The sequence below is a fragment of the Gobius niger genome (assembly GCF_951799975.1).
Source record: "Gobius niger genome assembly, chromosome: 1".
In the NCBI taxonomy this organism is placed as follows: domain Eukaryota; kingdom Metazoa; phylum Chordata; class Actinopteri; order Gobiiformes; family Gobiidae; genus Gobius; species Gobius niger.
Genome location: NC_136852.1, coordinates 71,797,697 through 71,823,082, shown reverse-complemented (window position 1 = coordinate 71,823,082; position 25,386 = coordinate 71,797,697). Strand labels below are relative to the sequence as shown.

At 44.3% G+C, this 25,386-nt stretch overlaps 2 protein-coding genes and 1 long non-coding RNA gene across 3 annotated transcripts in view; 2 read left to right on the top strand and 1 right to left on the bottom strand.

The window, feature by feature from the left end:
- Positions 1-25,386, top strand: part of LOC306977669 (intermembrane lipid transfer protein VPS13A-like) — a gene marked incomplete at both ends in the record, with an annotated part of 217,487 nt that overhangs the window by 135,388 nt on the left and 56,713 nt on the right. The window lies entirely within an intron of this gene.
- On the bottom strand, positions 1,925-7,315 carry LOC306977343 (protein NLRC3-like; the record flags this gene model as incomplete). The annotated part of the gene is made up of 9 exons (XM_079575644.1): positions 7,174-7,315; positions 5,998-6,049; positions 5,705-5,903; positions 4,237-5,643; positions 3,597-4,179; positions 3,316-3,483; positions 3,091-3,258; positions 2,566-2,612; positions 1,925-2,490 (listed from the first exon to the last, which is right to left on the bottom strand). The coding sequence occupies exons 3-9, from the start codon at positions 5,739-5,741 to the stop codon at positions 1,925-1,927; spliced, it is 2,976 nt and encodes a 991-aa protein (XP_079431770.1). The 5' UTR covers positions 5,742-5,903; positions 5,998-6,049; positions 7,174-7,315.
- The window catches only part of LOC306960782, a 32,125-nt gene continuing 31,867 nt past the window's right edge, over positions 25,129-25,386 (top strand). The window contains exon 1 of the long non-coding RNA XR_013792713.1: positions 25,129-25,202. This is a non-coding gene — a long non-coding RNA (uncharacterized lncRNA). The remainder of the gene's footprint in view (positions 25,203-25,386) is intronic.

Here is a 25,386-nt window from a genome sequence, read left to right as displayed (position 1 = left end):
CCTATTTAAATAGGGTTACGTGAAGTGTTCCACTACAAAGTATAATTACACAAAATTAAACAATGTGGATTTTCTAAGCGGATAAAAGGGGGAACTATATTGTAAGGCGTAATTATACCAGGAGTAATTTGGCATCCGCGCAGTAATCTTCACTTTACTGCACGGATTTCTGCACTGTGTTTACGTGACTGAAGGCACGGGGGAAGACCAGACAGGTCCTAAGGAACTCGTCAAAGCTAAGGTAAGAACATATCTCAGTATGTAAAAACAGTGGCCTATTCCTTTAATTCTCTCATGTTTTGTTTTGGCGACGTTAACTACACTCAAATGCGGATCTTTTTTCACCAGTGTCCAGCTTTATCTTGTGGATGTTGTGGCTAACAAAAATGCTGAAAGCAAAGTAGATCTTAGAGCCTTTATTAGCACAAGAGGACAGCGTGATGACAGTCGCAGAGAGTCTGCAGGTTTAACAAAGCAGCCAGCTTTTATACCACAGAGACTGGTTTACAACAAAGCATTCTTTACCAGGACACCAAAAAAATAGATGTCTTTAAACAGATGCCATAAATACAACAACTACAATCTAGCTTTATTTCATGGTCACTTAGGTCAACAGGAGGTCACAGGAGATAGCAAAGAAACAACTGTTATTTCTCTTTAAGCTAAGAACATATTATATTTAGAAAACTGAAGACAAGACACATATTTCCACAATCTGGTGCTACATTTTATTTAGGAGAGTTTGGCATTTTTTTGTTCCTACATTTAAAGGAATAGGCCACCGTTTTTACATACTGAGATATGTTCTTACCTAACCTTAGTCGTGTTAATATATCCCCATCTGGTCTTTGTCCGTGCGCTCTGTCACGCAAACGGAGCACATACGCAGCCTCTCCCACATGTCACATAGCTCCAAAAAAGCTCACGATAGAAGCTACCAAGCTCTTCCATGTGTTCCCTATTTAAATAAAGTTACGTGAAGTGTTTTCATGCGAAGTATATTTACACAGAAATGTAACATGTCGATTTTATAAGCAGATAAAAAGGGGGACTATATTGTGAGGCGTAATGATACAGGAGCACAGCGTCCGCGCAGTAACTCCTAAAGACTTCCCCCGCTCACTTCCGTCAATAGAAGCTGCGTGACTTGTACAGAGAGAGCCTTTACAACAAGCAGAAAATGTATTTTCGGAAAGTGCTCGCGCATTCCTACCTCATGGTGGAGCTCTTGAGTCCTGTGTCGTCGTCCGGGGTGAGTTGGAAATCTGTGAAACATTACTACACTATATACTTTCTGCTTGTTATCACAGCCCGGCACGATGCACGTAAAAGGCATCGTTCACAAGTTATCCACGCTTCTTCAACTGTTCTCTGCGAGCTCTACAAGTCACGCAGCTTCTATTGACGGAAGTGAGTGGGGGGGAAGTCTTTAGGAGTTACTGCGCGGACGCTGTGCTCCTGTATCATTACGCCTCACAATATAGTCTCCCTTTTTATCTGCTTATAAAATCGACATGTTACATTTCTGTGTAAATATACTTCGCATGAAAACACTTCACGTAACTTTATTTAAATAGGGAACACGTGGAAGAGCTTGGTAGCTTCTATCGTGAGCTTTTTTGGAGCTATATGACATGTGGGAGAGGCTGCGTATGTGCTCCGTTTGTGTGACAGAGCGCACGGACAAAGACCAGACGGGGATATATTAACTCGGCTAAAGTGAGGTAAGAACATATCTTAGTACGTAAAAACGGTGGCCTATTCCTTTAAATGCACTTGTAACAAGTTACTTAAAATGTAAAAACTAATATATGACCGTCACTTTATATAGCAATATGTGAAAAAAAATGTATTATATTTCTGTAACTTGTTACTTTTGTGATGCGTTAGCCCCAACAATGCCGCTTGACTGTGCCGGGAGGTCTTATGTCATATCCACCAAAGTCACAGAGGAGCCGGAGTTCCAGAGCCAGAAGCCGGCAAACACAGTCTCCATAAAAACTGTGTTGAAAGTGTAGAGGCGAACTCTGCTGCCAGAGGAGACATCAAAGAAGGAGAGCGAGTCAGCGTCCAAGTACACCCCGACCCGTCCCGAGGAGAACATTTGAGGAGAAGGCTGAGATCGTTGGGTGGGTAAAGACTGAGAGGGACTAGAGAAAGCGTTAGATGATGTTTCTTCGCTGTTGTGGCGAACAGAGAAACCGTCCACAGAGGCCCTGAGGCACCAAGACTGAAGATCTGTCCCGAACTCGCACTCACTCCTATCTCCTGTGCGGCGGATTCCTCTGTAACTCACGGCTATATCCACAAACCCTCCGCTCCACTGCACCTCATAGTAACAGGGGCTGGTGAGAGCAGAGGAGCTCAGGACCTGAGGCCACTCAAGCAGATCTGGATGCTTCTCTCCTACTGAGATCACGGTCCTGCCATTGTCTGACAGCTGCAGACACTCATTCACCGTGTTCTCGTCCAGGGTCAGTGCAGAGTAAACTGAGGACAGACATGACACATGGCACTGACTGTGGAAGTCAACAGTTCATTTAAAGTTACAAATCTGTCACTTACACTTCTGCAGACCAGGGGCCATCCACCGGACTCCAGCAGGCTTCAGTCTGAAACAGTCAGAAAATCAGTGAGAATACATCACATTTTCGGGGAATATGAAATTCTCCCATCCGGCAGATGTTCCAGAGCACACAGTTTCAAGAGCAACAGATACAAGCTCTCATTCCTCCCGTACTCTGTGTCTTTTTTTAAAATGAACAGAGTGAAGTGCAGGGGCGGGACAAAAAACCCTCAGCCCCTTACGTTACCACAGTAGCTCAAACCTCAATTTTGATTCGATAAAGGTTTATTGTGCCTGACCTGAGAGAGTCCAACGGACAGCCGAGCTGTTCCCACCGAGCCGTCAGGAGCTCAGCAGAGGGGCCTGGGTGATTGCAGCTCAGGTCTAACTCTCTCAGGTGCGTAAAGGGGCTTAGAACAGAGGCCAGAGAAGCTCCACCCCTCTCTGAAACCATACATCCAGACAACCTAAAGACACACAGCATTAGCCTCTGATGTGGACCCAGAGTGAAGGGAGTGTCTCACCTGAGTGTCTGTAATGTGCAGGCGGCGCTCTGCAGTCCCTCACACAGCTGCTCCACTCCTGAGTCCTGGAGGTCATTGTGACTGAGATCCAGGTGAGTCAGACTGGAGGAGATGAGGACTGAGGCCAGAGACGCTCCGCTCCTCTCTGAGATCAGACATCCAGACAGCCTAAAGACACACCGTATTAATCTCTGATGTGGACCCAGAGTGAGCGGAGTGTCTCACCTGAGTGTCTGTAATGTGCAGGCGGCGCTCTGCAGTCCTTTACACAGCAGCTCCACTCCTGAGTCCTGGAGGTCATTGTTACTGAGATCCAGGTGAGTCAGACTGGAGGAGCTGAGGACTGAGGCCAGAGAAGCACAGCTGAGAGTGGACAGGCCACAGGCGCTCAGACTGAGGAGAAAATGACACATTAAGGACCAGCAGCTCAACATAAATAAGGCAATAGTTCAGGGGGAGTCTTAGTGATCACTGGGCTAGTGCATAGCTCTGACGAATGGACTCACGTGGCTTTGGTGGAGGCTTTGACGACAGGCAGCAACCCCAGAAGGCCTTTCTCTGTGGGACAGTATTTTCTGAGGTCAAAGTGCTCCAGGTCCGAGTTTGAGGACAGAAGGATGTAGGACATAGCAGACCACTGAGCAGAAGACATTTCTCTACCAGAAAGACCTCCTTCTCTCATGAGGTTCTGGACCTGCTCCACCAGGCTGCGGTCGTTCAGTTCGTTCAGACAAAAGAGAAGGTTCAGCCTCCTCTCTGCAGACTGACCCACACTATTCAGCTTCTGTTTGATGTAGTTTACCGTCTCCTGATTGGTCAAGTCACTTTCTGTAGGAGTCAGCAGACCCTTCAGCAGCCTCTGGTTGTTCGCCAAAGACAGCCCCAGCAGGAAGCGCAGGAACAGGTCCAGGTGTCCGTTTGGACTCTGCAAGGCCTGGTCCACAGCAGAGCAGTCGTGGGCCTGACGGCCTCCAGCAGAGCAGTCGAGGGCCTGACGGCCTCCAGCAGAGCAGTCGTGGGCCTGACGGCCTCCAGCAGAGCGGTCGTGGGCCTGACAGCCTCCAGCAGAGCAGTCGTGGGCCTGACGGCCTCCAGCAGAGCGGTCGTGGGCCTAACGGCCTCCAGCAGAGCAGTCGTGGGCCTGACGGCCTCTAGCAGAGTGGGTGAAGGCCGACTGATGTTTTCTCCTTTTGAATGTGGACTTCTTAGGAGACTGCACAGTTGCGGTTGTGGTAGTTGATCCAGAACTCTCAGAGGAGCGTGCCTGTGACAGCAGGTTCTCCCCAGAGCTGAAGAAGGTCTGATGGACGTGAAGCGCAGCCAGAAACTCCTGCACACTCAGATGGATGAAGCAGTAGACCTTGTCCTGGTACAGGCCTGGCTCCTCTCTAAAGACCTGTGTGAAGACTCCGGAGTAACGAGCGATCTCTGCAGCGTCCAGCCCACACTCGCTCAGGTCACTCTCGTAGAAGATCAGGTTTCCTTTCTGCAGCTGCTCAAAGGCCAGTTTTCCCAGAGACCGCACCATCTCCCTGGTCTCTGGAGACCAGTGAGGGTCTGCTCCTGTTCCCTCATGATACTTGATGTTCTTTACTTTGGCCTGCACCACCAGGAATTGGGCGTACATCTGAGTCAGAGTCTTGGGCAGCTCTGGTTTCTCTGGTTGCTCCAGAAGCTTCTGTAAAACGACAGAGAGGATCCAGCAGAAGATGGGGATGTAGCTCATTATAAACAGGCTGCGGACGCTCTTGATGTGGGAGATGATGTCTGTGGCCTGCTGCTCGTCTGTGAACCTGTTCATGAAGTACTGCTCCTTCTGTGGGTCGCTGAACCCTCGCACCTCTGTCACCATGGAGACGCACTCAGCAGGGATCTGATTGGCCGCCGCGGGGCGTGTGGTTATCCAGAGGCGAGCGGAGGGAAGCAGGCTCCCCCTGATGAGGTTCACCAGCAGCTCCTCCACTGAGGCGCTCTCTGTGGGCTCCGTCAGGACCCGGGTCCGGCTGAAGTCCAGAGGAAGTCTGCACTCGTCCAGACCGTCAAAGATGAAGAGCAGCTGCAGCTCTTTAATGCTGTGGAGACCTTTGGCTTGACTGAAGAAGTGATGAACCAGCTGCACCAGGCTGAACCTTTTGTCCTTCAGCACATTGAGCTCTCTGAAGGTGAAGGGGAGCAGCAGGTGGACGCCCTGGTGGGCTTCGTCTTCAGCCCAGTCCAGACTAAACTTCTGAGTCAGCCACGTCTTCCCAACGCCGGCCACGCCCTTCGTCAGCACTGTCCTGATTGGCTGTTCAAACTTCACGCCCTTCGCTCTGATTGGCTGCTGTTTAAACATCTCCTCGCAGGTTATAGTTCGCTCTGTTTGTTTCCTGGACGCGTTCTCGATGTATCTGACTTCATGTTCCTGGTTGACCTCCGAGGCCCCGCCCTGTGTGATGTAGAGCTCTGTGTAGATCTGCCGCAGGGGGGTGGGGCTTCCTGCTTTAGCCACGCCCTCAAACACCTTGCTGAACCTCTGCTGCAGGTGAGTCTTCAGTTCATGGCTGCAAAACTCTATAAAAGCAAACGAGAGTCAGAGCAGGTTGGACCCAGAGCGACTGGAGAAAGTTCTTACGGTTCCTCAGACGCTCGGCCAGAGGGTCCTGGTCCATCCTGCTCAGGAAGTCCAGCGTGACGTTCAGCACAGCCTCTTTGCTGCGCTCCTCTCGCTCTGAGCCTCTCTCTGAGCTCTGAGCTGGGTGCTCTGATGACAGCAGGCTGTGGAAGCTCCTCAGCTGCTCTTTGACAAACGTCAGGATGTCCTCCTCCAGACGCTGGAAACACAGAGACAGACACAGAGTCAACCCTCAAGAAGAAGAACAGAGGGACAGACAAACGGAGGAGTTGGTCTGAGTGGAGGAGACACACCGTGAAAGTGGCATCGAGAGTCTGAGCGCTGAGATCCTTTGGGTCCTGGACTCTGTAAAAACAGTTTAATGTGTATCTGCAAAATACATTCAGAACATTAAAGGAATAGGCCACCGTTTTTACATACTGAGAAATGTTCTTACCTTAGCTTTGACGAGTTCTTTAGGACCTGTCTGATCTTCCCCCGTGCCTTCAGTCACGTAAACACAGCGCAGACGGCGTTAGCATTTAGCCTCTCCCTCTCTCCTCTATAGCTCCAAAACAGGTCAAGATAGAAGCTACCAAGCTCTTCCACGTTTTCCCTATTTAAATATGGTTATGTGAAGTGTTCCACTACAAAGTATAATTACACAAAATTAAACAATGTGGATTTTCTAAGCGGATAAAAGGGGGGACTATATTGTAAGGCGTAATAATACCAGGAGTAGTTTGGCATCCGCACAGTAAAGTGAAGATTACTGCGCAGTAAAGTAAGATTTCTGCACGGATTTCGAACTACTCCTGGTATTATTACGCCTTACAATATAGTCCCCCCTTTTATCCGCTTAGAAAATCCACATTGTTTAATTTTGTGTAATTATACTTTGTAGTGGAACACTTCACGTAACCATATTTAAATAGGGAAAACGTGGAAGAGCTTGGTAGCTTCTATCTTGACCTGTTTTGGAGCTATAGAGGAGAGGGGGAGAGGCTAAATGCTAACGCCGTCTGCGCTGTGTTTACGTGACTGAAGGCACGGGGGAAGATCAGACAGGTCCTAAAGAACTCGTCAAAGCTCAGGTAAGAACATATCTCAGTATGTAGAAACGGTGGCCTATTCCTTTAATGTTCTACATAGATACATGTTTAGAGTCTGCCGTGTTCACACTCCTGCCACGAAAATAGGGCGGAACAATTTTGCTAAAATGTTATTGCGATTTTGATTTTATTTCGACCCTAACAGAGATAATAAATAGTCGTGGCCATCAGCTGCAGGAGCCATCATCACGTGCCTCTGTGATTCGGTAAATGTGATAAAGTTGCAAATGCGATTAATGGCTCATCCCTGGTTGAAAGGACAGTCTGTTGTGTTTGTGCAGCTCCTGAACGTCACACCTGACTCTGAACCAGCACTTCTGAATTAGACGAAGAACTAACAGGAGCAAACTGAAAATCACAATGAAAGTGCACTCTTACTGTGAGGCTGGTCCTGGTTCAGGACTGAAGACTGGAGGGTTTCCTTTGGATTGGTCACTCTTCAGAGACACATGGCTGACTCCAGACTGAGACCTGAGGAACAGAGAGGCCTTTATAACCTGGACTCAGGTCTGTTCCCTTGTCTTTTGAAAAGTGACGTGTCCTTATAAGAGCTTTTAATACGAGCGATCGCTGTTATTGTTACTTCCGCAATTTTCGCCGGATGTTTTGGTGAATGGTCGGCTCAGCTGATGCATCCTGGCCTCTAACTCGGTTTTATAAAATGATCGATCTGTTACAGAGCAAGAGAAGCAACGCCCTGTTTATGGACATTGTTTTTGCCGATCAAAGGATTTTAATAAAATGTTTATCCAATATTGCATGGCGAATGCTTAAAAAACTAGAAGGGCGGTCAAATACAATATAAAATATGGAAAAATCCAGAGTTTTTTACCCTGATAACAGATCTCAAAATTGGGCACATAAAGGTTTATCTAAATTACAGGACTTTTTTGAGGGACCTACTCTTATGTCATTTAACCAGCTAACTGAGAAGTATGACATTTCAAGGAGTGATTTTTACCAGTATTTACAGGGGACGGACTTTATCCGAAGAGATGCTGCAGATTTGACACTTCAGGATATATCAGACACTGAGAGACACATTTTCTTAAACAAATCTGCGAGCTCTATTACGATATTTTATGACATCCTTAAAGAGTACTCGTCAGTCAACACTATGCACTTGAGAGAACTGTGGGGAAAGGAGCTTAACTGTGTTATTACTGAGGATGAATGGGAAAATATTTGGGGTAATGTGAAAACATTATGTGTTTGTAATAAAGTTAAAGCAACTCAACTTATGATTCTTCATAGAGCCCACATCTCTCCGAATCTACGTTACAAATTTAAGCCTAACTCGTCCCCACTGTGCTTGAAGTGTAACGTGGAGATTGGTTCCCTTACACACTGATTTTGGTCTTGTATAAAAGTGCAACATTTCTGGCAAATGGTTGGACACGAAATGGAAAAAAATATTTTCTGTTAATTTGAAATGTACCCCTTTGTTTTTGTTGCTTGGATTAACTGACCCTGTTAGCAACAACAAACACCATGAGAAATTGTATCAAATGCTTACGTTTTGTGCCAGGAAGTGTTTGCTGGTTAACTGGATTTTGGACCAAATTCCCACAAGGACACAATGGCACAGAACTATTTTCAGCTACATTCCCCTTGACCATTTGACTTGTCGACTGAATCACAGGGTCTTTCGAAAGACTTTGGAACTTTTCTTAATGTATGTCGGACTGGAGGTATCGGCTATTGTTAAACGGGCATTTGCATTTTGAAGTGAAAAATGTTGTTGTTTGTATGGGACAATGTTTGTTTCTTTGTATGTTTGATTGTTCATTATTTGATTTATTTACTCTTATTATTCTGTTTATTGTCTTTTTGTATGTGTATGCGTGTGTTGTTATAAAAAAAAAAAAGCAAAAAATGGCAATAAACATTTAATGGCTCATCCCTGGTTGAAAGGACTGTCTGTTGTGTTTGTGCAGCTCCTGAACGTCACACCTGACTCTGAACCAGCACTTCTGAATTAGACGAAGAACTAACAGGAGCAAACTGAAAATCACAATGAAAGTGCACTCTTACTGTGAGGCTGGTCCTGGTTCAGGACTGAAGACTGGAGGGTTTCCTTTGGATTGGTCACTCTTCAGAGACACATGGCTGACTCCAGACTGAGACCTGAGGAACAGAGAGGCCTTTATAACCTGGACTCAGGTCTGTTCCCTTGTCTTTTGAAAAGTGACGTGTCCTTATAAGAGCTTTTAATACGAGCGATCGCTGTTATTGTTACTTCCGCAATTTTCGCCGGATGTTTTGGTGAATGGTCGGCTCAGCTGATGCATCCAGGTCTCTAACTCGGTTTTATAAAATGATCGATCTGTTACAGAGCAAGAGAAGTTACGCCCTGTTTATGGACATTGTTTTTGCTGATCATGGGATTTTAATAAAATGTTTGTCAAATATGAAAATGTAAAAAGCCTAACATGACCAACGGATGTGACGACATCGCGATCGCTCGTATTGACGAACATGCCCTTGTATAAAACAGATCTGGATCATTACTTTACTTTAATCACAGTAAAATCCTGCTCACTTTGTTCAGTCACAATGCTCCTGCAGCAGAAAGCTGTAGTGTTTTGATCTGTTTTTCCATCCATCCATTTTCTTCCGCTTTATCCGGGGCCGGGTCGCGGGGGCAGCAGCCTCAGCAGAGATGCCCAAACTTCCCGGTCCACACACACCTCCTCCAGCTGTTCTGGGGGGACCCCGAGGCGACACCAGGCCAGCTCGGAGACATAGTCCCACCAGCGTGTCCTGGGTCTTCCACGAGGCCTTGTCCCACTAGGACATGCCTGGAACACCTCCCGCGGGAGGCGCCCAGGAGGCATCCGGAACAGATGCCCGAGCCACCTCAGCTGCTCCTTTCGACGTGAAGGAGCAGCGACTCTACTCCGAGCTCCTCCCGGGTAACTGAGCTCCTCACCCGATCTCGGAGGGTGCGCCCAGCCACCCTGCGAAGGAAACTCATTTCGGCCGCTTGTATTCGCGATCTTGTCCTTTCGGTCATAACCCAAATCTCATGACCATAGGTGAGGGCGGGAACGTAGATCGATCGGTAAATCGAGAGCTTTGCCCCGACTCAGCTCCCTCTTCACCACGACAGACCGATACAGCGACCACATCACTGCTGACGCCGCACCGATCCGTCTGTCGATCTCACGCTCCATCCGCCCCTCACTGAGAACAAGACCCCGAGATACTTGAACTCCTCCACTTGAGGTAAGGACTCCCCACCGACCTGAAGAGGGGAAACCACCTGATCTGTATTTTCTCATGTTTATTGTGTAAGGTAGTGGGTTCAGCATGTTTTCAGCAGTGCTGTCGTCTCCATGATGCGCAGGTATAACCGAATGTGTTAGGGTTTGCTAAATTGGACCCATAAACAGACACAACAACCCCAAGCGTGGTTCGAACTAAATTTATGAACAAAAATTATCCCAGTGGCTTGATCCTGGGGGTGGCTCCGGAGCAGGCTCGAGAACGCAACATAGATGGAACAATCCCACGATGAGTGGAGGCGAGTCTGAGGTCTTTGTATTGCACTGATGAGCAAATGGAGTCAGGTGTGCCTGCTCAGAGTCCACGCCCCACCAGGACCAAGCCTAAAAACAAAAACAAAAGAGCCACAAGAGGGAGACAAAAACATGCATCCATGGCCAAAACATAACAGAATGTCCACTACAAATTCTGGTTAGATCCGGCAGCTCGTTTGATCATTTTACCAGTGGGATGATTGGGGTTTTCAGATCCCCGTATTATGGTGCAGGTGTAGGTGAAATCGGGCAATGTAAATGTTCATTCCTAAAACCTTTTCATTCCTTCAATCAAGTTTATAATCTAATAGTTTGTTACAGTGACAGAATTGTGTTTATTATAAACCTGTGCAGGTCTTACTGTCTTACTTGTGATTTTTTTCGATCAATTTTGCGATTTCTATTTTATTTAGATGTTTTTTCCCCTTTTACCGTTCAAACATTTTGTTGTAAATAACTAAAATATAGCCTAAACTGAGACAAAGTTATTACTCATGAAATATTTACAACTGATTTATTAAACTATTACTTTTAAGTCCACATGGCCGCTCATACCGAGTTGTTTTTTTGGAAAAAGCCTAAATGAATTCTTGCTATTTTCATCCTAATTGTGTTTTAGTCAGTGCTTCTTATATTTATCCAAAACATTCCCAAACTTAAGTCTCCTTCAGGTTCTAAAGGTCTCTTTACTCTCGGTTCTCCTTCATCTCTGTGAAGGCAGAAACATGTGAATCCAGTGAGAGGTGAGGGAGTTCCTGTGATCATCAGAGCGTGTCGCAGCGAGGGGCCAGCGCCGAGGGCAGTGCTACGCTAACAGAGATAAGAAATAGTCCTTTGTGGTGGCCGTATTATAAACGAGGATATTTTCCCTGTACATCAATGATCTGCTGTGCACCTTAATGACACTGAGAAGTAAACGAAAGCAGGAGCCATCATCACGTGCCTCTGTGATTCGGTAAATGTGATAAAGTTGCAAATGCGATTAATGGCTCATCCCTGGTTGAAAGGACTGTCTGTTGTGTTTGTGCAGCTCCTGAACGTCACACCTGACTCTGAACCAGCACTTCTGAATTAGACGAAGAACTAACAGGAGCAAACTGAAAATCACAATGAAAGTGCACTCTTACTGTGAGGCTGGTCCTGGTTCAGGACTGAAGACTGGAGGGTTTCCTTTGGATTGGTCACTCTTCAGAGACACATGGCTGACTCCAGACTGAGACCTGAGGAACAGAGAGGCCTTTATAACCTGGACTCAGGTCTGTTCCCTTGTCTTTTGAAAAGTGACGTGTCCTTATAAGAGCTTTTAACACGAGCGATCGCTGTTATTGTTACTTCAGCAATTTTCGCCGGATGTTTTGGTCAATGTTCGGTTCAGCTGATGCATCCAGGCCTCTAACTCGGTTTTATAAAATGATCGATCTGTTACAGAGCAAGAGAAGCAATGCCCTGTTTATGGACATTGTTTTTGCCGATCAAAGGATTTTAATAAAATGTTCATCAAATATGAAAACGTAAAATGTCGACCACGGCCAACGGATGTGACGACATCGCGCTCGTATTGACGAACATGCCCTTGTATAAAACAGATCTGGATCATTACTTTGCTTTAATCACAGTGAAATCCTGCTCACTTTGTTCAGTCCCAATGCTCCTGCAGCAGAAAGCTGTAGTGTTTTGATCTGTATTTTCTCATGTTTATTGTGTAATGTAGTGGGTTCAGCATGTTTTCAGCAGTGCTGTCGTCTCCATGATGCGCAGGTATAACCGAATGTCCACTACAAATTCTGGTTAGATCCGGCAGCTCGTTATATCAGTGCATATAGAATAATTGGGGTTTTCAGATCCCCATATATCCTTTGTATTATATCGCAGGTGTATATGAAATCAGACAGTTCATTTTCATTCCTAAAACACAGATTATCTGATTATGATTATGTTTGTAGTGACTGAATAGTTTTTATTATAAACATATGAACCTGTGCAGGTCTTACTGTGAATCTGGTCCTTGTTCAGGACTGAAGTGTAGAGGTTGTCTTTTAGAGCGGTCACTCTTAGGAGACACACAGCTCAGACCTGAGGCCTGAGACAGACGGAGATGGAGGTCATGACACGGTCCTTACAGTTTAATAATTATTAAAAATAAAGGGAAAAAACAAATAGCTTCATAAAATAAGTCAAAGGAAGAACAAACAAGCATACTCTGGTAAAACAGCACACACATGCTACAATAGAAGAATAAAAATATAGGCTATAGCGATCAACCCCCAAATTTTTCTCCCTCGCAGGGTCCCAATCGCTTCTTAACAGATACACAACATAGTAAATATGTCTGACCTGAGATACAACAAATCAAAAACAATGTTCCCATTTTCATATGACTTTATTAGCATTAGCTTCAGTAGACGATCAAAGATGGCCGCCCCGTTTGCTACATCAACGAGCGTCATGTCTGATCTGGAGTTTTATTAAAGATCTTGCAAGAAACCTAAAAAGACCATCAATGCTGGAGTGTTATAGAGATGATGGAGGTAAAGGCGCCATAACCGCACATGCAGCCGCAGGGGTCACTCAAGGGTCAAACACACATTCATATAAAGTTATTTGTTTGCGTTAAAGTTTCATAATGCATCAGTCCAAAGTAAAGAATAACACTTGCAGTTTCACCTGGTCTGAGGGCAGCGCTCGGTCGTCCTTCGTCCCGCTGACCTCCTCTTCCTCTGTGTCCTGCTCCATCCTCACAGCGTCAAACTAAACTTGGGACATGATATGACATATATTATATATAACAAATCATATGAGAAGTCTTTATTTATACACGTGTGTGGGTGCGTGGAGGGACTTTCAGCTCAAGGATGGAGGTTGGAACTTAATCCTCACAAATAATGATCAGGGAAACATTTGGAGATTATGTGATGTTTTTAAACCAGTGAATCTCCAGGATTGTTATAATGAATCCTGCGAGTGATGGGTGATACCACATTTTTTGGAATTGATACAATACCGATACTTTTGGTTCATTTTTGTCATCGATACTGATACTGGTCATTTCATATGGGTGAATGCATCTCAATCAATATACATTTCTGAAACTGGGTTAATTTATATTATTAATATGCAAATTAAAATAATGGCACTTTAACTGGTTAACCAAACAATGGAAATGTATGTGTAAGCTCTCAGTCGTACAGGAGTTGTCCATCTTCAATGGAAATGTGAAATTAAATACATAAACAAAGATTAAAATGAATACTCTAATGACAAACAGAAGCTAAACTAGAATGATCTGGACACCTCAGTCCTCTGCTGCTGTGGAGCGTCAGTGTCACTTTTGTAGACTAAAATTAGGGATGCACCGATACCACTTTTTCTAAAACCGATACGAGTACGAGTACTTTGATTTAAGTACTAGCTGATACCGAATACCGATACGAGTACAAGGCACTTTTTTCACAGCAGATTGGTTTGTAATTAGTTAATTTACTCATGTACATTTCCTTAAGTAAAGTAGGCGACACATTTAAGAGCAGCTATATTAGAATTGTGCTGAAGCCATTTATTTATTGGTTTTATTTTCATTCAATATAATTTATTTTTATTGCACTGTCCATCATAGACAGAAAAGTCCATGTCCAAAAGCTCCCAATGCCTGTGCTTTATTCATTTATGTGTTTTTATGTAACAATAGTATTGAGATGTTACTTAAATGGTCTCTTTTCGTCTTTACTTCAGCTCTGTAGATTTTCTTGTGTGTTTGTAGTAACTTAGCGAGAAGCTACAGCGTTTTCATTGTTCTGCTGCAGCTCATTTTCCCTCAATATAAACATGCTGTATGTCTTTAATTTGGATTTTCTGAGGACATTTTAGTCACTGGGTTAGTTTTTCAGATGAATAAACCCCTGGGCATAAAACGGCGTCAGAATGGCCAAAACTGCTAGCCGCGAGTTAGCATCGTTAGCCTGTATGTTGTAAACACTGCAGACGCTGCAGCGCTAACAACATTAAGCTCTGGCTAAATCCAGCTCAGACTCTGATTTAGAGAGCGCAGTCTGTAATAAAGTCAGCTCTATGTGGATTATTGTATTTACACTAAACTATTCTCCAGTTTGTTGCTTCTTCTCTCCTCAGCTGAGAGCTGCGCCTCGTAGCTGCGCTGGCCGCACGTCAAATGGTATCGGTTTCTGGTATCGGGACCTTATGAATGAGTACGAGTATGAGTACAAGCATGTGGTATCGGCCCGATACTGGTATCGGTGCATCCCTAACTAAAATATTTACTTTTTGTCAAAGTCATCTTTTTGCTGACTAAAATCAGATTCATGTCAGAGGTGGGTAGTACTCATTGCATTTACTCAAGTACATGTAGGCCTACTCAAGTAACTTTTTGAAGTATTGTAATTAATTTTGCAGGTAGTTTTTCAGTAGGTCTACTTTTTGCTTTTACTTGAGTTATAAATTAAAATGAAGTATCTGTTTGAAATAATAAATAGTAAGTGCGAGTAAATCTTTAAGTGGAAAATGTATTTTGTGTTTTGTTAATTAATAATAAACATGTCTTTTTGTGGTAGAGGAGAGCAGGGTGATGTGGTGCAGTTTTTACATTTGCATAAACACATTTCCCATTAATTCAGGATGTTTCCCAGCTTTGGAAATGATCAGCATGTCTTCAGGACAAAGGATGAAAATATGATTCTTCTTAATAAAGTGGTCATGTGTCTCACTTTACCCACGGGGTAAACTGAGACGGACCAGAGAAATCAACAGGGTAAAGTGAACCGCTTTAGAAACACTATAATGACACATGTTATAACAATAAAAACTACACTGACAACCACACATTCACAAACTAATGTTGGACGAGTAACAGAATCATGGGGATTGGTCAAATAAGCATGTTTTTTAAATGTTTGAAAGTTACAGTGTGGGGGTCAGAACAGTTAGTGTCTGGGGGTCAGGACAGGACAAAAGGAGTAGCTATTGAAGCTCGTACACAGTCTCTGGGTCAAATAAGCAATTTTTTAAACACTTAAAAGTGATCCAAAGTAGGCCCCTTTAAAAGTAAATGAAGTACAACATAATATGACTCAAATTGTATTAATGAACATTCACAGTGTGAGTGTCAGAACAGCTGGAGTCTGGGGGTCAGCACGAAGGGTGATCCAAACCAGCGAGTAGCCGACAGACACAGCCTCGGGATCAGAACATGGACCCATCATCAGAACTAGCCAGTCCACAGTCTGGGGCCCAGAACACAGGACCATCAAAACCAGTTAGCAGAGCCTGGACTCAGGACACAGGCTGGACCCACCTGGATTATTGTCTCACTTTACCCCATAGCATTTGTCTCACTTTACCCCACAGCCACCATTTTAGAGAGAACAACAGGTGTGTTTAAGATGCCGTTGCGGCTCGCCTGGATGATCGGCGAGAGTAGCTGACAAAACGGGGGCGGAGAAAAAAGTCTGAAGCCAATCCGACCCTCCACATGCAGAGAGCAACGAGAGCCTCAGATCACACAGCGTCTCGTTCAGATATCGTGTTCATTTAAAGTTTATCCTAAATAAAAGTCATTCACCTCCTGCTCTGTTTCCTTTACTCCAGAGACATCATTCTTCATCAGAGGAAACTTTCCTATTCGTTTGTTTGTTCAAGTTTGTGAGATAAAACACGTCCTTTTAAATCATTAGTTTGTTCTGAAAAGCATCAAACATGAGCTCTATTTTAGGGGCGATGCATAACTTTAATAGTTTCAGTCATAGTTTATTTGTTTAGATCAAAAGAGGAGAGAGAGGAGGGGGCGAGGAGCACGTTTCTGATCACAGCAGACTCGTATCCAATCACCTGAGCGTGAGGACAGGTGGGCGTTTTCCCATCATGCACTGGGCCGTGGAGCCGCTGTAGTTGCCTCTGGAGAGATGCAGCGGCTGATCAAGTCGGCTGCTCTCGTTGGGGTCTCACGATCTTTCCGTCGGACAGAAATCTAACCGGCACCGAGAGTCTGCAGGCGGCTGTAAAACTGCGTCCGTCTGGCTCATCTCAAACACACCTAACATCTCTAGCAATTCAGGCTAATCTTTAACCAGCATCAAGCACATGGGTTTACATGTTGAAAGTTCATCAACATGTGTGATATAAGTTTTTCTACCTGAAGCAATTTGTTTTGACACAACACTTGATAACGTTCTCATCATTTACATGTGATACATTTACATTTTTGTGGGGAAAAAAACATACTTACCACAGCATCAGCACCAACCTCTCCTACCTGGCAAGTGTGGAATGGGAGGGGCTTGAAAATATAATGGTCACATGACCACATTTGTGTTCCGTTGACTAGATATAGGGGGTGTCTCACATTACCCCGTTCTCCTCTATCTTTGAAAATATTTTCACATTATTTCATGTTTTTGTTTTTTTGTCACGACTGAAACATGAATCAAACCAAACACTTAAACAGTTACTCAGCAGTACTCAAGTAAAAATGTCTACACGTATTCGAGTAAATATTTGGGTAATTTGTTTACTTCTACTACTTACTACTTAGAGTAAAGTTATCTTAGTGTTACTTGAGTAAATATGTGGATACTCTATACCAGTGGTTCTCAACCTGGGGGTCGGGACCCCCAAGGGGGTCGCGAGACAAATTTGGGGGTCGCCATGTCATGTAGATAAAATATACATACTTTTTTTAGCATATAATATTACATTTTATTGTCGCTTGTATGTGCTATTTTACCAGAGTGCCATTATATGTTCGTTATTTGATTTATTTTATTCTAGCCATTTGTTTTTTTCTTTGTTTTTTAAGAATTATGTAGACTAATGAGCCGATTCCTCACGGTGTGACCCGAGCGGGGGTCACGAACCCCTTTAACTGTTATAATGGGGGTCGCGGCTCCAAAAGGTTGAGAACCACTGCTCTATACTATTAAAACAAACAAAAAACGAATGAATTAAAAACTGCGTCACTGCGAGAGAGTACTTTCACTTTCGTTTGTCTGTCTAAATTAGAACTAGTTTCACTCGCAAGTGCATTTACCTTTGAAATATCTTTAAATTGGAAAATGACATGAATGAAGACGCCAGATTAGAGGCTTAATGTGTCTGTCGGACTCACCTGCGGATCGAGTGGCACCTGCAGAGCGTCACCTGAGGAGTGGCAGCTGCGGAACAGCTCCTTCGCCTCCGGAAAGCTGCGTCTATTTCCTGTTTGTTTACAACTTAAAACTTCACTGTGCCATATTTTCAATGGTCAAAAACTGATGTCGAGAGGCCAAATGCGAAAAAATCATAGACAAATAAAAAAGGTACGGAAACTCATTGCTGCCAATGTGAGTGAAACTTTTTTGACTGCGCTTTCTCGTTCGAACGTAATACCATCTCGTTCTAACGTAATACCATCACTTTTTTGTCAATGTTTTCTCACTTTTTTGGACAACGGGGGGATTGTTCTTTTGTTTCTTATTGTTTTGTTCTGAAGCACTTTGCGCTGCATGGTGAACGTATGAAAAGCTATATAAATAAAGTTTGATTGATTGATTGATATAGTTTTAACATGTCAGTTCTGAAATGTGCCAAAGCAGTTCAGGAATTTATGCAGCTTTGTTATTGTTTGGTTTGGACAAATGTGCCGAAACATTGAGAAAAAAAACCCATAAGAAGAGACGATGCAAAGAAATCCTGTCCGTGTGCGCCCTCTAGTGGCGGAGCGGCCACGTGACGGTGTGACCATTATATTATCATCGGAGAGTTTGACCCAGTTTGACGATCAGAGAGAAGTCCCGTTTCCGTGTGGGGCCCTGGGACTGTAAAGGTGAGGCCCCTGAGAAGTGAGAGCCCCCCTGTGGTCAGACTTTGAACTGCAGAGGTCACAGTCTGATAACAGGGAGCGGATGGACGTCACCACAGCCTCATGTGGAGATAAAGACCAACAGTAGTTTGGACTCTGGAGCGGTCAGCGTTACGGTTTCACAGTGTGATGTTAGCTCAGACCCCTGTATAGATGTTCTGTTTTTGACTTCCAATAAAAAACATGTGCAATAGGCCAGGATGAATGAGAGCGCTTGGGAGTGCGAATGCTGAACAAAGGATGCAAATGAGTTCTACTAGCCTTATATTTTCCCTTTCTCATCAGATTTGGACGAAAAAGCTTTGTCTTTGACCTTTCTGATCAATGAATGAATGAATGAAGGTTTATTCGGTTACGAAACATAAAACAAAATGTATGTAATGACAGAAAGGCTTTTAATATCGAGCAACTGCCCTCTATTTTCATGTGCGAATTTTATGTGTGATTTTATTCTTGTTTGGCTATTATTATGTGATAAACAAATACATTTAGTCCTGGTTTGGTTTTGGTGGTGACCTTAACCTCTTAACTCCCGCCTGAACCGAGACGATCTTTTTCCTCACGTCATCAGATTTTTTTTTCCATCATTTTTTTGTTGGGTATTCAACTCATTTTTGTAATTTTTTTGTAATTTTTTGTCACATTTTTGTCACATTTTTGTCAATTTTTTTTTTCATTTTTTTCCTCCACATTTTTGTCTTTATTTTTTTCATTTTTTGTCACATTTTTGTCACATTTTTGTCATTTTTTTGTCACATTTTTGCCACTTTTTCATCAATTTTCCGTCACTTTTTTGTCAATGTTTTCTCACTTTTTTGTCACATTTCCATCATTGTTTTCCTCTGTGTTGTTGCTATTTTCACAGCTTTTTTCCAGAAGCTTTTGGACTAGGGTAAAAACAAACTGCCGAAAATGTGCTCGGTTCAGGTGGGAGGTAAGAGATTAAATCACTTAAACATTCACTGACTTTCACAAACTTCATTTGCACAACTGTGTCTCATCCTTACATCACTGAGCCGTGGGTGCTTCCGCTCTCGTCGCATGGACTGAAGCGCAGCTGGAGCGGATGATGTTTGGAGGTGCACAGGCGTGGGCGGTGGACCCGGCGCTCTATAAAAAACCCACAAACCCCCCCAGACCCTCTCAGATCCCAGAGGAGACAGACAGGACGCGGCCTCTGCAGGTAAGACCAGCAGCCCATTGATTATGCTGACGTTTGAATGATGGAATACTGTCTTTATACCTGTAGAAGCTCAGTCTTTGTTCAGTTATTGTTTCTTTTTTCAATAATTGAGAGTGTTCTGACATTTAACATAGTCTCTTGGATTGATCATTCTGCAACAAACCACTTTATCTCAGCCTCACAGTAAAGCAGTGCATTGTGTCTGTCATAAGATCACAGACGACGATCCACTGTCCCATCACCTCGAGCTGCTTCCATCACGGCAGGAGGGGATGGACTTTTATGTATTATGTATTTTTATTACAATCAAATGTATCGAATGTGTGAGCCAAACGCACATCTCTGCCGTCATTGTGCATGGTTGACAATAAAGTTTTTCTATTCTATTCTATGGACCTCTCTGCCACGTTTGGACCATATACGATACCAGCTGTACTTATGTTGGTTGAATTTGAAATACATTCGTAAACCTTTAGATCCAAGTTATGGCGCTGTTGGTCCTGGGACAGTATTAAAGGGACTATACTGAGTTTAAATTTTCCTCCCTTACGTGTTCCAACAATATCCTCATGTGTAGAATGAGCTCAGACCTGTTCACCACAACTGCCTCTAAAATCCGGCACTGTCACTCAGAAAGGTGTTTATTCGGGTCTGAAGTGCCGTCATGCACGATATAGAATCAAATATATAGAAGCTGCAGTTACGCATAAGACCTGAGGTGGCAGTAGTGAGTATAAAATGACCAACCTTCATCTAGGAAGTAACTTGGTTCCCCCTATTTTTTCATGTTTGTCTAATTTTTTTTCTTCCGTTTTTCTATGTTGATATTTTTTATTGCAGTATTCCCCTATTTCCCACCATTTATTCCCCGTTCTTTTTTTTTTTTAAATTATCGTTATCTTTCCTCCCATCCATCCATTTTCTTCCGCTGTATCCGGGGCCGGGTCACGGGGGCAGCAGTCTCAGCAGAGATGCCCAAACTTCCCGATCCACACACACCTCCTCCAGCTGTTCTGACCCCGAGGCCACACCTCCTCCAGCTGTTCTGACCCCGAGGCCACACCAGGCCAGCTCGGAGACATAGTCCCACCACCGTGTCCTGGGTCTTCCACGAGGCCTTGTCCCACTAGGACATGCCTGGAACATCTCCCGCGGGAGGCGCCCAGGAGGTATCCGGAACAGATGCCCGAGCCACCTCAGCTGCTCCTTTCGACGTGAAGGAGCAGCGACTCTACTCCGAGCTCCTCCCGGGTAACTGAGCTCCTCACCCGATCTCGAAGGGTGCGCCCAGCCACCCTGCGAAGGAAACTCATTTCGGCCGCTTGTATTCGCGATCTTGTCCTTTCGGTCATGACCCAAATCTCATGACCATAGGTGAGGGCGGGAACGTAGATCGATCAGTGAATCGAGAGCTTTGCCCCGACTCAGCTCCCTCTTCACCACGACAGACCGAAAGTATCTTTCCTCTCATTTCTCCCAAATTATTCCCTATTTTGACATTGGAGATTAACCCAATATTGTAAATTTGCTGATTTACTATAGGCATCGGAAAAAGTATCGTTAAAGTACTAGTATTGAAAAACAATGTTACGGTGCCCCGCCCAAAAGACCATGCTGTGCTTATCTCACTCTGTCCTGTTTTTTCCAGAGCTTCCTGCCGTCTTTACAACCTCAACATGTGGATCCTGGAGAAGCTGAGGGACACCGTGTCTTTGGACTTCTCCGACGTCCATCCTGCTCAGCGTCTCCATCACAACGTCCTCACTCCAGAGAAAATCCCCGAGTTCTGTTTACCTCCGCGACTCTGCGATAAAACCATCCCGACGTTCCTCCTCCTCCGCCCCGACCGCCCGGACCCGTGTCCGAGGGAGGGCAGAGCGTCCGGTGTGGGCGGGCTTTACGAGCGTCCCAACACCAGGCGGAAGGAGTCGCTGTTCCACTCGCGGCGCCCCGTGTACCTGTGTGAGAGGTACCCGGGCACGCCCCCTCCGCGCCCCTGGAAGAGCGGCCCTCAGTGCGGCTCCATCTCGTCCCTGTCCGAGAGCCCGTCCTCCAGCGACTCCTCCCCCCTCAGCTCCCCCTGCTCCTCCGCCAGGTCTGCGGGGCTGAGGGGCGCGGCCTCATGCCCCGCCCTGGTGCAGGTGAGCGGGCTGTGTTTAGCAGCTTCTGGGAAAGGGGTGGAGTAGCCAAAATATTTACTTATAATACTAACTGAGCAAGTGTTAATTTAACATATTTTATTTTAGTTTTAGTTTTTGTCTTTTGACTAAAATTAAATTTAATTTTAGTCAAGATTTAGTCCAAAAAAACTTTTCAATTTTAGTCTAGTTTTAGTCGACTAAAATTGCACGTCAATTTTGTCGACTAAAATTAAGACTAATTTAGACGAAAAATTTAGAAAAAATGGATGAAAAAGTGAGAAGAATTTGACAAAAAATTTGAATAATTTGACGAAAAAGTGACCAAAAAGTCACGGAAATTTGACAAAAATGAGACGACTGCCCAACAAAAAAAGTGATGAAAAAAAATCTGATGTGAGGAAAAAGATCAATTTAGTTTTGTAGGTCTTTCAAATGAGGCGTTACACTGGCCTACAGGATTTGGGTAAAGCTGAACTGGAGAAAATGCTCTCGGTTCAGGCGGGAGTTAAGAGGTTAATAAATAGGATTTATGCACAAAAAAAAGTATATTGGGGGTAAATTTTGTCGAGAACTTTAATATTGAAGTCAAGACGACACCTGCCTACAGCCCCTGGAGCAATGGACTGTTGGAGCGCCATAATCAAACCCTAACTGAGATCATAATAAAAAGTGAAAGCTAGTACTGGATGTGGCTGGAGCACTGCGATGGACTGGGCCCTGATGTCAAAGAACTGTATGCAAAGTGTCCATGGATATAGCCCACATCAGCTGGTGTTCGGGCAGAATCCTAATCTGCCCTCTGTGTTAGTTGACAAAGCACCGGCTCTAGAGGGGACTACTAAGAGTGAATGGGTTGCTAAGCACATTTCAGCCCTGCATGCTGCAAGAAAGGCTTTTACTGAAGCCGAGTGTTCAGAGAGGATACGCAGAGCACTAAAGAAACAGCTACGGCCAACTGATGAGCGATATGAACCTGGAGATAAGGCCTATTACAAACGAGTGGACTGTCCAGAATGGAAAGGCCCTGGAGTGGTCATTGGACAGGATGGTGCAGTTGTTTTTGTCAGACACGGAGGCACCTGTGTCAGAGTGCACCAACTAAGGTTAAGAAAAGTTGCTCATGAACATGGAGAGCCTCAGATTGCCTGTGGGGAAAATGATCAAGGACAACGTCCAGTGGACACCAGTGAAGAGGAAGAGACAAATGTGGAAAATGCAGAGAATGATCCTTTACCTGCTCTTGAAAATGCAGAAGCAGAGAGACTGGACACTGGAAACATGAACATGAAGACTGGACAAATTGTGACATTCAGAAACCAAGAAAGTGGTGTTTCACAAACAGCAAAGGTGTTAGGATGTGCTGGAAAAGCCACTGGAAAATATAAGAACTGGTATAACTTGGAGCTACTTGAGCCTGCGGAGGTAGCAGGTAACAATGAATCAGCAGATCTGTCGCAGTTGGAGGATCTTCGTGTCCAGGAAGAGGTTCTCAATATGGATACAAACGAGGATGTTTTTGTGACCAAGGACGTGTCATTTGAGGAAGCAAAGGAAAAGGAAATACAAAATTGGAGACAGAACGAGGTGTTTGAAGAAGTTGAGGACAAAGGACAAAAGTGTGTCTCCACTCGTTGGGTGTGCACTCTGAAAGAGACTGAAAATGGATTGATACCTAAAGCAAGACTTGTTGCGCGAGGATTTGAGGAGCTACAAGTTTCAGAGCTGCAAAAGGACTCACCAACTGGTGCCTCAGAGTCACTGAGACTCCTAGTGGCAGTGTTGTGTCAAAGACAATGGGAACTTCACTCAATGGATATAAAATCTGCCTTTTTACAAGGCATGGAGCTGTCCAGAGACATTTTCATCAAGCCACCACCGGAGGCCAATGGCACAGGGGCACTTTGGAAACTAAGAAAATGTGTGTATGGTTTAGCTGATGCCTCATTGTATTGGTATAACAGAGTGAAAAGCATTATGATTGAAGCAGGAGGTATTGTGTCTAAGGTTGACCCTGCAGTTTTCTACTGGCTTGGTGAGGACAAGAATGTAACGGGTGTACTTGCTTGTCATGTCGATGATTTCATATGGGGAGGTTCACAGCAGTTTTCAGAGAGAGTAATACCATACCTCAGGTCAAAGTTCAATGTTGGTCGTGAAGCTCACAATAACTTTTCCTATGTGGGGGTGGATTTTGTGACTTTGGGCAAAAAGGTACTAATACACCAAAAGACATACATTCAACACCTGCAGCCTATACACATTACGCCTTCACGAGCAGCAGATTCAGCTTCACCTCTCACAGAAGAGGAGAGAGAAAAACTCAGGTCAAAGATAGGCCAACTTCTGTGGGTCGCGAGACAGACCAGGCCTGATGTCATGTTTGATGCAAGTAATTTGGCATCCAGTCTCAAACAAGCTACAGTACAGACCATTAATGAAGCAAACAGGGTAGTTTGTAAACTCAAGGCGAAGTCAGTTCAGTTAAATTTTCAACAGCTTGGAAAAGACTGTAACTTAAAGATGGTTACATTCACTGATGCATCGTTTGCAAATCTTACAGATGGAGGTACTCAAGGTGGGAACCTCATTGTTTTAATGGGTGAAAATGGGCAGTTCTCTCCCATTTCGTGGCAATCTAAGAGAATTAAAAGAGTTGTCAGAAGCACACTAGCAGGTGAAACACTGGCTATGTCTGAGGGGATTGATAATGCCATTTTTCTGTCAACCCTGTTTTCTGAACTTAATGCTGGTAGTACTGCTTACCCTGTACCCATAATCTGTGTCGCTGATAATTTCTCTCTGGTTGATGCACTTAAGTCAACAAAGTTTGTTGCTGAGAAAAGACTGCGTTTGAAAATCAGTTCAATTAAAGAACTGATCCAAACTAAGAGGGTTTATCAAGTATGGTCTGAAACAAAAGATCAACTTGCAGACTGTCTTACAAAAAAGGGAGCTTCCTCAACCTCACTTCTTAGGGCTCTCTATGAAGGACGCTGGACTGTTAAATGAACTAATTCATGAGTTGCTTCCCCTTAATAACTATTGATGTTATATTGTTCTAATGTTTGCCATGACAGGACAGCTGGACTATTTTTTTTTTTTTTAAGAGAGGGAGATTGTTACTCCTGTGTTGTGTTTATGTCATGCCAATCCGCTAGGAGGCGCTGTTATGTTTGTGGCGTATGTTGTACAAGGTGGAACGAACGAGTAGCCTGCTCTTGTTGTTTCTGTGCAGTTGAACATGGCGGTTGTGCAATAAACTTGCCTGAACTAAAAGTGGAGTTATCTTTTGGACTAACATCTTCTTCTTCAAATTCTGTTCGCAGGTAATGCCATCTTTACAAACTTAAAAATCAAAGAAAATGCCGTGGTGGGTAAACGTATTAGACATTTTATTCTAAATGTTATGGTTATGTGTGATTCAACAATCCTGATCTCTGTTATTTATTGTAGATGAATTGGTGGTAACTCCATTTGTCGTTCTTTTGCAGTGTGAGCTTGGGTTCCCTTTCAAAGTCAAAGCTGGCCACATAGGTAAGAAGTTGTACATAAATACAGTAAATATTATCATGTCATAATATATATTTGTTTATCCACAGAGCGTTTGGAGCTGAAGATACCGTGGAAGAATCTATTCACACAATCAGTGGAGGCCACGCTGGATGGATTCTTCCTCCTCCTCGTCCCCACAGCCAGTGAGTGATCAGACGTTTCACATTGTCTGAAACGCCTGCAGATGTTTGTACATGTTTGTATATTTCCACTTTCTGTGTGTTTTCCTCAGGCATAAAATATGACCCGGAGACGGAGGAAAGGCAGTTCGAAGAAGGTCGCCAGAGAGAGCTGCAGAGGATCGAGGGGGCCAAGCTCAAAGCTGCT